Below are 14637 nucleotides of genomic sequence, written 5' to 3'. Positions count from 1 at the left end.
CAACTGGCATTGTGTCTGAGGTTGGATCAAATGAAGGACGCTCAATCTTTGTTTTATAGGAAATTTAAAAAAGACTCTTTCCTGTCCCTGTTACTCAGCTTTGTCTGACGGTGAGCACGCTAATGCTTATTCTCTAAATAACATGGATGAGATGGTGAAAAAAACTATGACAAACTCTTTCTTTTTACATTTCCCTCAATCTTGCTGCGTGTTTAATAGACCCATGCTTCACTGGTCAATCGCTGATTTCTGACATTTGCAAAGAAACAAACACTACAAGGTGTTCTGTTCGCACAAGTGCATGCAAGCCAAAGAAAAACTATCATTTAACTTTACATTTTTGTTTAGAACTTAAAGCATAATGTCACTGTTATTTCTTATGCTGTGTTCACACTATATGCATGAGCATGAACTTGACATTATCGCCGAGTTGCTGTTGAAGTGTTACATGGTTACTTGGCCATGAAATTGTGTGTCTGCTTCCAGCCAAAAAGCACCTCAACTGAACTTTATCTAAAGTGTGTATTTGGTCAAAAAAAATCTGTGCCTTTCATCAATGTCTGAGCCTCATTTTAACATTCCATGTCACTGCCCTAAATCATCCCTGTGTGTACTGCAAGGCACAGCTACCATAGCATTAGCTAACTAGCTAAATAACACAGCAACACGGCTAGAAAGCAAAGCATATGATAGGTTATTGCTTTATTACTGCTCCTTTATATCCATGTCCTCTGCATAAATCATGAGCTGGTGAGGATGCTGACTTTTTACCTGGGACCTATTAGCTTCAGCTTCAGTCTTTTAGCATGATATCATGTTTGCAGCCGTTGTGTGTATCTTTGACACTTGTACAAACTTCTAGCTTTAAAACAAGTCAGGATGAAACACTGAAAATAAGCCAAAGAGTATATTTTCATCCAACTCACAGAATCAGGTCACTAGCTCCGGCTAACAGAATCTGCCAGCTGTTGTTGTTCAGCGGACAAAGTCAGTGTCTAGCAACTAGGATTGAGGAGCTGCTTTTGATTGTCTCTGTCTCAAATCAGGAACCCACTGTCTCAAAAATTATTCGCATTTCAAAGGTAAATGATTCTCACAGTAAACTGAATATGTGCCGTGCTAAAGTGCACAACTTGACAGGCATTGCAACAGTAACTAAGGGGCTTAGTGAAGGGTGGATTTACTGAAGGTCTTTCAGATTTGAAACTTTTGTGCTGCTGGGACGGCTTAGCGTACCCGTTCACCATTCCATTCCATCTTTCCAAGAGTTTCCTGCTTTTAGAGCTTTGTGTATCTCTGCTGGGCTAATAGGATCTGACTGCTAAGCCAGTTAGCACAGAGGCTGAAGCCTGATGTTTCACCTCCACCCTTCCACTGTTAACTCACTCCATCTGCTTTCTTGAGTTCCTCTCACGAGATCAGCTTTTGGCCGTCCTGTTTTAACACTGATTATACTTGCAGACTAGATTGTATTTGGTAGTCTTATCCATTACAACCAACACAATATTGTTTCCCATTCATACATCTACACAGCGTAAAGTGTTTGACCACAGTCTCATAGTTTTCAGCCGCGGCTTCTCTATCAATGAGTATACCAGGAATAGCAGCAGATGAATAATGCACTGCCAGTGGCTCTGAAATGAGATCGCACAGTATAATCCAGACTGATCCTGAAACCTGAGGTCTCGCTCAGAGAGACTCAATGCCTGACAGACACCGAGACAGGTTGTCTGAATTTCCAAAACACTCAACAGAACAGAGTGTGAGTCTACTGGACCATCAAACACAACCACCAACAGTATTTAAGTCCTACCAGCCTACCACATAAGCCTCACTGGACAGTCAAAATAAAAAATGGTGAGGAGAGGGACTGAGGAGATACAAGGTATGATCTTGAAGGTATGGTATCTTCAGAGTCATTTTGACACAAATGTAATATGTGATTAAAATATCAAAATCTCCTGCAAGTGTCAGAGGACCAACATATTGTGTGTCCCTGACAGCACTGATTTAGTAAGCATGGGTTATATATATTTATATTCTTTAAAAAATCATACAAAGTCCTGCTGGCACTTGTGAATACAATAAGTCAATGCAGTCTAGTATCTGGGTATATTCTTAAAATACAGTAACAGGCTCTTATACTATGTGATCACATTCCTTCAATACCAGAGGAGACATACAGGTGGATTGGGATGTAGCTGGAATTGGATATTTAGGGGTAGGAAGAACAGAATAAGAAATCTTTAATCTGCTACATTTAAGAAATGGGTTTCAATGTTAAATTTCTTTGGGGTGACCTCAAGATGAGATTAAAAATTAAATGAAGTAAAGATAGAAGTGGATTAGCTCTCCCTAATTTCTTAAATTACAGATAACCGATATTAGTTATTAGGACCTGGTTAATTGATAAAACACAATCCAGATGGAGATCAGTGGAGTCATTTAATATGAAGAGCAAGATAAAAAAACTCTCTTTTCCTAATAAAGCATCTCAAGTCACACTAACAAAGTGAAAATAGGTAGGTGAAAATAGTTTTGGAATATGGAATCAAGTTTAGTGTTAGCTTCATCTAAAGAAATGTTGCTGAGAGAAATAAGGTCCCTAAATTTATGCCGAATAAGGACATGGTCTTGAACAGCAGGGAAATAACACTGACTTCCTGTTAGTTCTTGTGTGGGAAATATTCATGGTCAGAAAACACCACCAACATCTCACCTGGCAAAAAGGATGGAACTGCAGCTCAATCTACAGTCTATGCTGGTAATTTGTGCTGAGCAACGTATCAATATTATATTAATATTGTGATATGAGACTAGATATCCTCTAGATTTTGGAAATCATAATCCAAAATGTTGTTTCTGGTTTAAAAAGGCTCCATTACAGTGAAATGATTCAATTTCTGAACTTACCACTGACTGTTCTATCAGTCCCACTTAGTCATTATATCCACATTAATGATGATTATTTATCAAAAATCTTGTTGTGTCAATAATTTGCAAAAGCACCAATAGTCAACCCAACAATATTGATACAGGTGTTTGTTTAAAAATACCATGATATTTTATTGCCTCTATATCACCAAGCCCTACTGTTAACACAAGTGTATTTTCCAAAGAATCACTGTCTGCTGCAGAGTTAGAGAGAACAGTATTGCTGACCTGGATCTCTGAGAGGTGCAGCACTGTCTTCTTATAAGAGATGATGTCAAAATCCACAGCCTTCCACACAGCGTGGCCCAGGAGGCTGCCCACATTCCTCTTCCTGGTGATGACAATCAGGTACATCCCTGTGGGGTGTCACTGGTCAGTCACAGACGTCAAAGACAAGCTTAGCTGAGCACTGCTGTATCAGCGTGGTACCTACCTGCTACCAGGCGAATGGTTCCCATGATGCCACATATAGGTCTGGTGACTGCTGAGGGAGGGACATCTTTTTTGCCTGTTGTTAAAAAAAATAGTGATTAAATGTCCTATTCCATCTGTATTGTTCACTTCCTGTAATGTGCCTCCCCTATTAAATGTAAGGAAGATTGAGAAGACAAAAAAATCACTTTAAATTATGCTTTTGTGTTTACCTTGATAGTGATGTTACACCAAAAAAAGGATAATGTGGACACATATGACTGCATAATGACAGGGTATTGTAGAGTTTCCTAAGGGCACCGGGGGAAAGCTCAGGTAGGACAGCAAGTCTTACTGTTAGAGGGTGAACAGACTGTGGCTGTTCACCCTGCTGCCATCTGGAAAAAGATACAGAAGTATCCGCTGCTGAACCACCAGACTACAGAGCAGCTTCTGTCCCCAGGCTGTGAGACTCAACTTCACTTTTGACGCCAAAAGATGTAGCAGGATTTATGATCACCTTAAATTTAATTTCCTCTTAAACTACGTTTAAGTAAAATGACCATAAAATTACCTTGTACCTTGTACTGTAGGTATGTGTAAATGCTGACGTTTGACACGTATTCATTGCAAAACTAATTCTGTTGATGATCTGTTGATGATGATGCAGTCCAGACCTGGCTCACACTGAACATGTGTGGAGCAATGTGACGGAAAAATTATGATGACAGAAATCCCGGACTGTGATACAACTGAAGCTGTATATCAAACAAGAATGGGAAAGAATTTCACTTTCAACAGTTAGTGTCCTCAGTTCCCAAATGCTGGCTATTTTTAAAAGAAAAGGTAATGTCACATAGTAGTAAACATGTTCCTGCAGACATCAAATTCAGAATGAGAGTATGTGCATGTGTATATTATTAAAAAACAATAAAGTTTATCAGTTTGAACATTAAATATCTAGTCTTTGGACTGTATTCAACTGAATATAAGTCAAAATATGCACAAATCATTTTTTTCTGTGTTTATTTACATTTTTAACAATGTCACAATGTTTGGGAATTGGGGTTGCACACTATCAGTCCTGTTCGCTTTCCTGGAAGATGTATAGTGCCACTTACATGTTAATTGATTGACTGTAAGGTACTTTTTTAAATTGTCTGATGTATTCTGACAATAAAAATCTATGTCATGCCTGGCTAATGCAGGAGGATGAAAACAAGGCTCAACAGCCTGAAGTTCAAAGGTGGTGAGAACTGAGACATGTATCTATATGTGTCTCAACCTAGTGTTAGCGATGAAGAGTGACTGAACTGTTAAAAACTTTCTACCTGTTAGGGTCATCTCATTTGAGACCCTGTCGATTGCCAGGACAGCATCAGCCCCCTCATCACAGGCCTCAATGAAGAACTTCTCTGGGGTCGTGTGCCTGTGAGAGAACAAAACAGATGCAAAAGTTCCATCCAGGAGTAATCGAAGCTTGTACATGTTTGGTCAGATTTACCAAGAAATCAGCACAATGTGCTACAGATGAAGATTTGGGACGCTAATGTTCTCCTGCTCCAAAACAAACTCAGCTGCTTGTGTGGCAGTAGCAATGATGCAAGGAGAGTTATATCACTCTTTGCTGCTTTGCAATACAAAGTCTGACATTGTACAAGGTATTATAATTAATTTATTGATAGATAAACTCAAGCAACATAGCTAAAAACATATAACTAGTGGACGTTTGTGCCAAATTTGTGGAAAACTCCCTGAAGGCCTCCTTCTTGAGAAATTGTGTTCACGAGAATGAGACTGACGCAAGATTAGTTACTTTGACCTTTGACTACCAAAATCTAATCAATTCATTGTTGAGTCCAAGTGAACATTTGTGCCAAATTTGATGAAATTTCCTCAAGCTGTTCTTAAGAGATTGTGTTCACAAGAATGAGACAGAAAAGGTCACAGTGACTGTGACCTTTGACCTATGATCACCAAAATCTAATCAATTTATTGTTAAGTTGAACTGGACATTTGTGCTAAAATTGAAGAAATTCCTTTTCGGCAATCTTGGGATATCCTATTCACAAAACAGGATGGACAACCCAAAAACATAGTACCTCTGGCTATGGCTATTGCCGGCACTGAAGCTTATAAATAAATAAAGACAAGAATGCCTTAAGAAAAATCTTACAGAAAAGGATACCATTATGAATGGAGAATATGAGTGCTGTAAATGATCAGATTTTGGCCTTTATTTATTCATCTCAAATATAGAGTCAATACGGCCTTTAGTTCTAGTTTTTCCTGTTTGAAAAGTATATTCCCTTAGATATTTCCCTCTTTTTTTAAATCTGTTACCAATTCAATCTGACTAAATTCGCTATGATGTCCATTTACACAGCATACAATAGTCATGTCATATTCACTACTCGGCTTAAAATACTTTCTCCTTTTAAAAAAAAATACTGTTTTCATAAATTCATCATTTCCTGTCACCTCTACTTTTCAATTTTTTTAACTGATTTTAAGATACCATCTTTGACACTCTTCCTGCACACACATTCCACCATAAAAAGACTTAAATCTATTTAATATTGTCATCTCTCCTTTTCCTGGTGGCCTTTTAATGTAAAACACCTTTGGGTGTTTTTTTATTGACAGTAACTCGATTGCGAGGTAAACTGAGACATAAACTGTAACACTGAATGTAAATCACTGATGAATGAAAACAGTGTTTGTATAAAACAGAGACAGTGAGAGCAGCAGGGTGGGGAGTAGAGTATGCACTGATGGAAATTATGCTGTGGAAATGTACATCATGCTTAATTTATCATGTGAGACATTAGAGCACAGGTAATTCCAGCTCTCTCAAAAGGTTTTCACCCAACCTTTATTCATGAGAAGCCTTTGTTGCAAGACACACCTCTGGCTGTTACAAGCACCTACATGTCCATAGATAGTCAGGAAACAAAGAGAGAGACACAGATATGACATGCAACAAAGTGTGATATGACATGCGCCTTGTCCAAGCTAAACATGTTGGATCTTGAATGCCAAGACACAACCTCACTATTCCCAAAATGCAAGATGCAATGACACTCCTCAGCAGTGGTAGACTGTAACTGAGTATGGTCTTAAGTACTGTCCTGAACAATTTTTGCTTGAGTTTTTGGTTTTTTTTTTTGAAAATGTATTACTTTGACTCTACACTTTGACGCTACATTTCTATGAAGGCTTTTTTTATGTTTGCTTTGAGGTCAATGGATTATTTTTTTCTTTCTAAAATGCACAAGTCCATAAACTGTGATCATGCAGTTCTGTGTGTGGTTTGTTTGCCTCAGTGGTGTTCCCGTACCACTACTTCATGCATGTGCTACTCAGATTGGGCAGCTCATCAGCAGAGACGGGTAGAGAACAGAAGTCATCAGCAGGCGGCTGTATTTGGTTATTTGGTGGTTATATATGCTTCCCCCAGGCAACATCTGCAAATTTCCATTGTTATGCAGATGATACGCAACTGTATCTATCTATGAAGCCAGATGAAACTGATCAGTTATCTAGACTGCAAGCATGCCTTTAGGACATAAAAGCCTGGGTGAGCTGCAAATTCCTTATGATAAATTCAGACAAAACTTAAGTTATTGCTCCCAAAAACCTCAGAAACTCCTTTTCTAGGGATATAATTTCTTTAAATGGCATTGCCTTGGCCTCTAGCACATCTGTAAGGAACCTCAGAGTTATATTCGAACAGGATCTATCTTTTGCCTCCCATATAAAACAAACTTCAAGGACTGCTTTCTTTCACTTGCGTAACATTGCAAAAATTAGACATACTCTGTCTCAAACAGACGCCAAAAAATTAGAGCATGCATATGTTACTTCTGGGCTGGATTACTGTAACTCCCTACTATCCAGTTGCCCCATCAAGTCCCTGAAGTCTCTCCTGGTGCAGAACGCTGCTGCATGTGTACTAACAGGAACCAAGAAAAGGGACCATATTTCTCCTCTTTTAGCTTCTTTGCACTGGCTCCATGTAAAATCCATTACTGAATTTAAAATCCTCCTCCTTACTTACAAAGTCTCCAAAAGTAGGATAGGAACCAGAGCCTTCAGCTACCACACTCCTTTTTTATCTTTTTTTTTTAACCATCTTCCAGTTTCGGTCAGGGAGGCAGACACCATTTCCACTTTTAAGGGTAGACTGTAGTCCTTCCTGTTTGATAAAGCTTATGATTAGGGCTGGCTAAGGTTGCCTGGAGCAGTCCATAGTTAGGCTGACATAGGTTTAGTCTGCCAGGGGACTTTCTAGGATATACTGAGCTCCTTTTTCCCTCTCTTGATCATTCCATTTGCAAAGGCTCTTGTCTTTTTACTGCATTTCACTAACTAGGTTGCCTCTCAGGTAGGGCTGGGGCGACGCAACTGATTACGTGAATACGTCGATTCACTTAACGTGCGTCGCACTTAACGCGTAGCACCATTTCACACAGCGCGCGTAATGAGAGCGTGAGCAGCACCGGGCGTGTTGTTTTTTGTTTCGACTTTCGTGTATCAAGTTAGAGCTGCACACTGCTCGCCCGAGCAGCGCCTGTCAGGCGCGTCTGAGCTGCGTGTCACCTGTAGCACATCTAGAGAAACGGTGTCTCGCCGTTTTTCTACGCGTGACGCTCGCGTTTGTTGGCTCTTTACCGCTTTATACTGCAGTTTAAAGTCTCTCTCTGTCACAGAGATGAGGAAATACAAAGATGTTTGTTTTACCTCAACTTCCTTGTTTCCCTTTCAAAACAAAAGCTATCTGTGTCTCTGTGGACTGAATGCCATCACTTGCTGATGCAATGCATTTTATTTTGAAACATTTACAGGACGGGGTTGTAAACTGTGCTGGAGCTTGTATAACTTCATAAATGAGTGGAATATGTGCTTATAAATATGAAACTACAGCACTCATATCAGCAGGCAGCGGTGTGCCTTAAGGCCCAGTTAAGGCTGGACTAATTTGATGCAGAAAGAATGTACTAGTTATAATTATTTCTGTTAGAGAAAAGTTAACGTGTTATTTAAATAGCACTAATTTTACTGTAAGATGTTTTGTTGGACTGCTAGATTTGAGGGTTGTTTCTGTAACAGAGTAAAAGTTTTGTTACTCCTCTGAAAAGTGACTTGAATTTTACATTGTTTTATTTATTTTGCTGTTGGATTGCTAAATGTAGATTGTTTTACATTCCTTTTACTTGAGTGGAACAAGCTCTTGCATTAATTTTATTTTGGAGAGACTTTATATCAGACTGTAAAACACAGATTACCAGTTAAGCCAGGGCTATTTTTGTTGGGAAATAATGCCCTGCAGTGGATGACATGTTTTAAAATGTTATTTTTAGTAAATGTATTGTTATATTTATTGAGTAATAAAAAAAATAATAGTTAGATCAATTAAAAAAATAATCGATAGATTAATCAAAAAAATAATCGATAAAAAAAATAATCATTAGGTGCAGCCTTAGTGCTATTAATCATTTTACTTGGGAGTTAAAAGCTTTTGAGTAGGCCTACTTCTCCTATAGCTGCCAACATTCCCAGTTAGAGAAAGGGTGAATAAGGTCATGTGCTTGTGGCCCCAGGCCCCAAAAACATTACATCTGCCCCTAGTAATAATAATGAGAGCTCAGCACGAGCGGCTGGATGATGCACGGAACTATGCATCCTGATGTTTCTAAATAATCCCATACAAACTCTGATTAAACCTGAAAATAACACAAAGCAGTCTGTAGAGGTCTAAAGAAGTCACTTTCCACCTCTGCAAATGTGTCTGTTTCAGACACTTTGATGCTTTGAGGAGAAGCTGCGCTCTGTTCATCTGTCTCACTGCTTTCGGACCACCTTTTTTGCATGATTGTTCAGCACTTCTGCCCTTGCTGTGTTTTTGCGTGAGATTTTCCTCTGTGTCATGAGAGCGTGAGACAGAGCTCAAAAGCGTGAGGCGCACGGTAGATGCGTGGGAGTTGGCAGCCCCGGTGGAAAAAGGGCTAATAGAGTTTTTAAATGACCGAAATACCAAACATGGGCAACACTATGTCGGTTAGAGGTCCTAATTTTTCGATTAACTGCCCAGCAGTAGCTTACTACTTAAAAAGATATTGTTCTCATTCTTACATTTTATTACAACTTGGCCACGGTTCCGGCTAGGACAAAGTTTTGGTCCGGATCCGGACTGCAGTCCGCCAATTGGTGATACCTGGTCTAAAGTCAGCAGGAACGTCAGCCCTTTTCATTTCGTAACCACTTTTCCTTGACCTTGATGAAAAGCATCATGTTTCTAGGTCACTTCACTCTGGTAGGATTCTCACTCTGTAAAGGCCGTTAAACACCAAGCTGATGGTCGGCTGTCTGCCCACATTGGGCTGACGATGAGCACCCGTGGCCCTCGTCACCGCTATGTACAGCAATAATGGTAACAATAGCGATAGACATAAAATTAGTTAATGCACTCTATGATAGCATGTAATGTTGCAAGCAAATATCGTAGGTGTTGATAAGAGTCCCATGAATATATTAATAGTGGAGGCATGACGCATAATAATGACAGTAGAAGGTCGTGTCGAGCAGGACAGCATCTGCGCAACCAAGGCCTACTGCACAGGCGCAGCCTCAGACAGGACTACAGCAACAGCAGTATAAAGTCGTAAAGAGTCAACAAACGTGACCGTCACGTGTAGAAAAACGCTAGATGTGCTGCAGCTGACGCAGCTCAGACGTGCCTAACAAGAGCATGCTAGGGCGAGCAGTGTGTACGCTCTAACTTGATACACCAGCGCCGAAACAAAAAACAACACGCCTGGCGCTGCTCACGCTCTTATTACACACGCTGTGAGAAACAGTGCGACGCGTAGATGCACGTTACGTGAATCGACGTATTCGATGCGTTGCCCAACCCTAAATAACACAGAAGTTTCATGGAAATTGAACTGAGTCCTGCAGTCAGGAGAGGTTGGCATATTATAAGCAAAATGTGCTTAAATTTACCTGAAGTTTGTTTAAAAGCTTTTTTTATGTAATGCTGGGAAGTTTAATAAATAATAATAAATCCTATGTTTTTTTACACTCCAACAAACCATGGTTCTATGAAACAGTGTCAGTGAACTATGAGGGTAAAAAACAAACCACAAAAAAGCAAAATAATCATTCATTAATCATAATTGAGGTAAAAATGTTCAATTAACTGTGATTATATTTTAGATATGAGGTTAAGACCTTTGCTGGGAGGAAATTTTAGCAACTGGACCCGTTTGAATTTTAATTGAATACCCCTGCTTTAGACCTTAGCATTTGACTGTGACCTTTCTGCAGATTGTTTTTACCTTGTGGGAAACATTTCATTTTACACTAAACCCACAACCATTTCAGCTTATGAAAGACAATTCAACTGAAGTAAGTAGTGAAACAGGTCATTACTGTTGCCAAGCAGTCCAACAACAGCAACAGCTTGAGTATCACACAGCTCATTGAGCTATAAGTCTCTGCAGTACAAGAATGTGACCTGTAGTGACACAACCACACAAACACCCTATTGTTGGCTTTTCATAATTTAGACCACACTGAGCATCTCTGTGCTACACCAAACACAAAGTAGTATTACTGAAGACACAACCACCCTTTCACAACCAAATTAGCTCTGGTTCTTGAATTGGTTCCATTCGGGGTTCTTGGAACCTTGGTCCTATCTTTCGAGCCAGCCCTAGTTTCACAAGTTTCACAATTGCACAATGCAGAACAGAGGTAAAAAGTCATAGCAAAATCACGGATTGCATTGACTATCTATAAATTTTTGTTTTATTGTGACAGATGTTTATTTTTACCCAAAAACAAACATGAACCAACTATTGATGAGACCACTGCATGCTCTTTATACTGACAATTTCTTATTTGACTTCTGCATTGTTGTCTTCTTCATTATCTCCCTGACAACCTGTAGAATATGACACGCCCACTGATGTCGTCATGGTTCGCACTTCAGGTCAAGGAAAACGTTATTTTTTTGTTCCAGCTGAGAATAAATTTTTGGTATCTGAACCCATGCAGTTAAAGTCGAAGTGCTCTGAACAGTTTTATATTAAGTGTGGGAACCCAAACAGAACTGGTTTTTCCACGTTGGTGGAAAAAATGGTGGGAGTACCACTAGGTAGAGGGGTCGGTGAGCAAAGATGGAGTGAGTATAGTCCGCTATGGCTTTTTGGCTGATAAGTGGGTATACTGTGATTGTCCCGAAAAAGACGTGGATATACCCCATAAAGCTGAAATTAGCTTAGCCTTGAAACTAGCTTGAGTCAGGTGACAGTGAACATCCTGATTTTGTTAATGTTGTAGTGTGAAATAATTTAAAAACTCTGCAATGCATCAACATGTCATAAATCATGAAATGGGCTTGTGAGTGAACATTCTTGTAGTGTGCATTTCTTTCCACACTTCAAAAAAGGTCGCCAAACAGAGGCAAAGCCAAGATTAAGATGCTGAGGTCATGAGTCTGTAATTTCTCTTCACATTTAATAGATTTACACAACTATATATTTTGCAAATGCTATGTCCCTGCACAATTGTCTAAATCAGGGATAAGCAACTTGCTTTGCTTGGAGGCCACTCTGCAAAATGACTGGAGGCCAGGGGCCAATCACAGCAGCAGCAGACATGTTGGATTTTAGAGACATTTCTACAATTTAAGGAAATTCTTCAGATTTTAGGATGATTCTCAGATTTAATGACATTACTAGTATTTGGGGATATTTCAAGGATTTCAGGACATTAGGGACTTAGCTAGGACCTCTGTCAGGGGGCGTGGGGAAGCTTCCACTGACACTTTTTTTGATCAGTAAGCTCTATTTTGATGCTGTTTTATGCACTGTATGTCTACTAAAAGTACAAAAACAATTCCCAGTGTGAATCACTTTATTTTACTTGAGAATTAAAAAATGGTTGAGGGGCCACTTGGTACCTTATCAGGGGCCAGATTTGGCCCATGGGCCGTAAGTTGGTCTAGATACTGTACCACAATCCCAGGATGTACCAGGTGGAGTCATACAAAAGCCTTTCATTTAAACATTAATTGGGGCTTAGTGATTAGAACTTCAACTTCTCAGTGTGCACAATATGTAACTGTGACAGGATATAAAGCAATATAGTCCAAAACAGCGGTATGGTCCTTTAAATTCTCAGCTCCATGGCCCACGGTGGCTGAGGAGCACTCTATCCTACCCAGTCACGGTACACTGCCTACACGCTGATCGGTCCACGGTACAGACACACCGGTCAGACCGGGTAGTCGCTCTTTCATGAAATGACATGTTTGAAAAAGGGTGTGTGTGTGTGTCTGGAACAGTTGGAGGGAGCTCTGTTCACTTTGTGAAAAGTTAAAGGCCTACATGGCAACAGCTAACATTTCATTTCACCAAACTTGTTGGGTTCACAAACAGCTGAATGAGGTCCGTTAGACAGAGGATGAATACGCAACTTACGTTTCATAGAAATGTCTGTCATAAAACAACTGTCACATGTCCCTCTGAATGGAAGTGACGCTACATCCTGACTCAAAGTGACGGTAAACCCTGTGAGAGCACTGTGCTGCTAGCTAGCGTCAGGTCAACTAACTTTGTGCCGCCCTGTTCGCCCCAAACAAACCGTCCCCGCGGCGTGTGGACGGTACAGACTTGAATCAACCGACAGCCGTTATCACCTGCTGCCCGGTCTCACGTTACGTACCGAGTGGAGATATTTTCTCCCTAATGAATGAGTGAGGAGTGAAACTTCACTGTTCCTGTTCTAACGTTCCCAGCCGAGCCTGTCAGCGAACTTCAGCCGCTGTCATTACCGTTCCTCCCCAACTCCAGCTCGCGCCCCCCTTTACTCACATGCTGTGCCTCCTGCTCGCGCTCGATCCGGTAACAATATAACGAGAGGGCTTTCCAGAACGAATAACAATATAATGTATGTACTTACAAATTGTATCTTTCGTAGGCGGTCGCCATCTTCGCTCTGTCTACCTGACCTCAGTGACGACAGCAGTGAGAGTAGCTTCTGTATGTGTTGCCAAATACGAAGAGTAGAACCCGCAGAGGGCGTAGCGCTTCAAATGCAGCTTTCTCCTCCAGCACCAGAGGACCTGGCACCCATGGACGGCGAGGTGACGGCTGGTACTTGTAGTTTAATTACTGCAACTATTTAACTTAGGTTTATACCTGGTATGTAATTAAAGAGATGGAAATTTGCTCTGTTAATATCAGTTCGCTCTCTAAATATCATCTGTATGAGTCTTTATAGCTATTAAAAAGTGCGTAAGTCTAAATAATTAATAAAAAAAACTGAATTGTGGTCTGGTCCTGGTTACACCCATGCTGTGATCTTGCCTTTGGACACCTCCCTTTCAACATATGCATGAGACTGTTATCATCTCCCTCAACATCATCATAGAGTGCAATTACTAATTTCACACCTACCATTATTGTAATATGACATGCATCTGTTTCTATTATTGCTGTGCCTCTCTCCCCCTCTCTCTTTCTCTTTCCTTTTTTGCCATGATTGTATTTAATTTGTTATTTACGACATCTATTGCTCGTCTGTCCGTCCTGGAAGAGGGATCCCTCATCATCCTCTACCGCTCTTCCTGAGGTTTCTTCCTTTTTTTTCCCCCGTTACAGGGGTTCTTTTTGGGGAGTTTTTCCTTGGGTGACGTGAGGGTCTAAGGGCAGAGAGATGTCGTACACTGTAAAGCCCTCTGAGGCAAACCATGTTTTGTGATAATGGGCTCTATAAATAAAACTGACTTGACTTGACTTGACTTGAATTAATAACTTTTCCCTGATTCACAGCATAGACTGTGGCCTATAAAAAGATTATGTAACTATCTATGTACAGTCTGTGATTCAGAGTTGAGGTTGTGTCCCTATAGTCTATGATAAAATACACAAACAACTGCTGTTCTACCTACATATTTCTAAATGTACAATGTGGCAGGAATACTCAACTTGCTTTGCCTGAGGGCCACTTTTGCAAAATAACAGGAGGCCAGGGGCCAGTCACACAAGTCCAATACACGTTTCTAGGATTTTAGGACATTTCTCTGATTTTAGGACATTTAGGATGTTTCTCAGATCAAAGGACATTTCAATAATTGTAGGACATTTCTCAGATTTTGGGACATTTTTCAGATTTTAGGACATTTCTAAGATTTTAAGACATTTCTAGAATTTTAGATTTTTTTTTGGGGGGGGGGTTCTATGATTTTAGAACATTGGGGGCTTAGCAGAGGACCCTCCACTG

The 14637-nt window shown here is 40.1% G+C and overlaps 1 protein-coding gene across 1 annotated transcript in view; it reads right to left on the bottom strand.

Annotated features, from left to right (window-relative positions):
- The window catches only part of sacm1la (SAC1 like phosphatidylinositide phosphatase a), a 31203-nt gene extending 17799 nt beyond the window's left edge, over nucleotides 1-13404 (bottom strand). Inside the window, exons 1-4 of the mRNA XM_042506630.1 lie at nucleotides 13315-13404; nucleotides 4677-4774; nucleotides 3368-3442; nucleotides 3163-3290 (exon numbers count right to left, since the gene is read on the bottom strand). Coding sequence (XP_042362564.1) covers nucleotides 3163-3290; nucleotides 3368-3442; nucleotides 4677-4774; nucleotides 13315-13343 — 330 coding nt within the window. The 5' untranslated portion in view covers nucleotides 13344-13404. The remainder of the gene's footprint in view (nucleotides 1-3162; nucleotides 3291-3367; nucleotides 3443-4676; nucleotides 4775-13314) is intronic.
- Between the last annotated feature and the right edge of the window lie 1233 nt (nucleotides 13405-14637).

Source organism: Plectropomus leopardus, chromosome 18, assembly GCF_008729295.1.
Source record: "Plectropomus leopardus isolate mb chromosome 18, YSFRI_Pleo_2.0, whole genome shotgun sequence".
NCBI lineage: Eukaryota > Metazoa > Chordata > Actinopteri > Perciformes > Serranidae > Plectropomus > Plectropomus leopardus.
This window is presented reverse-complemented; position numbering and strand designations above follow the sequence as displayed.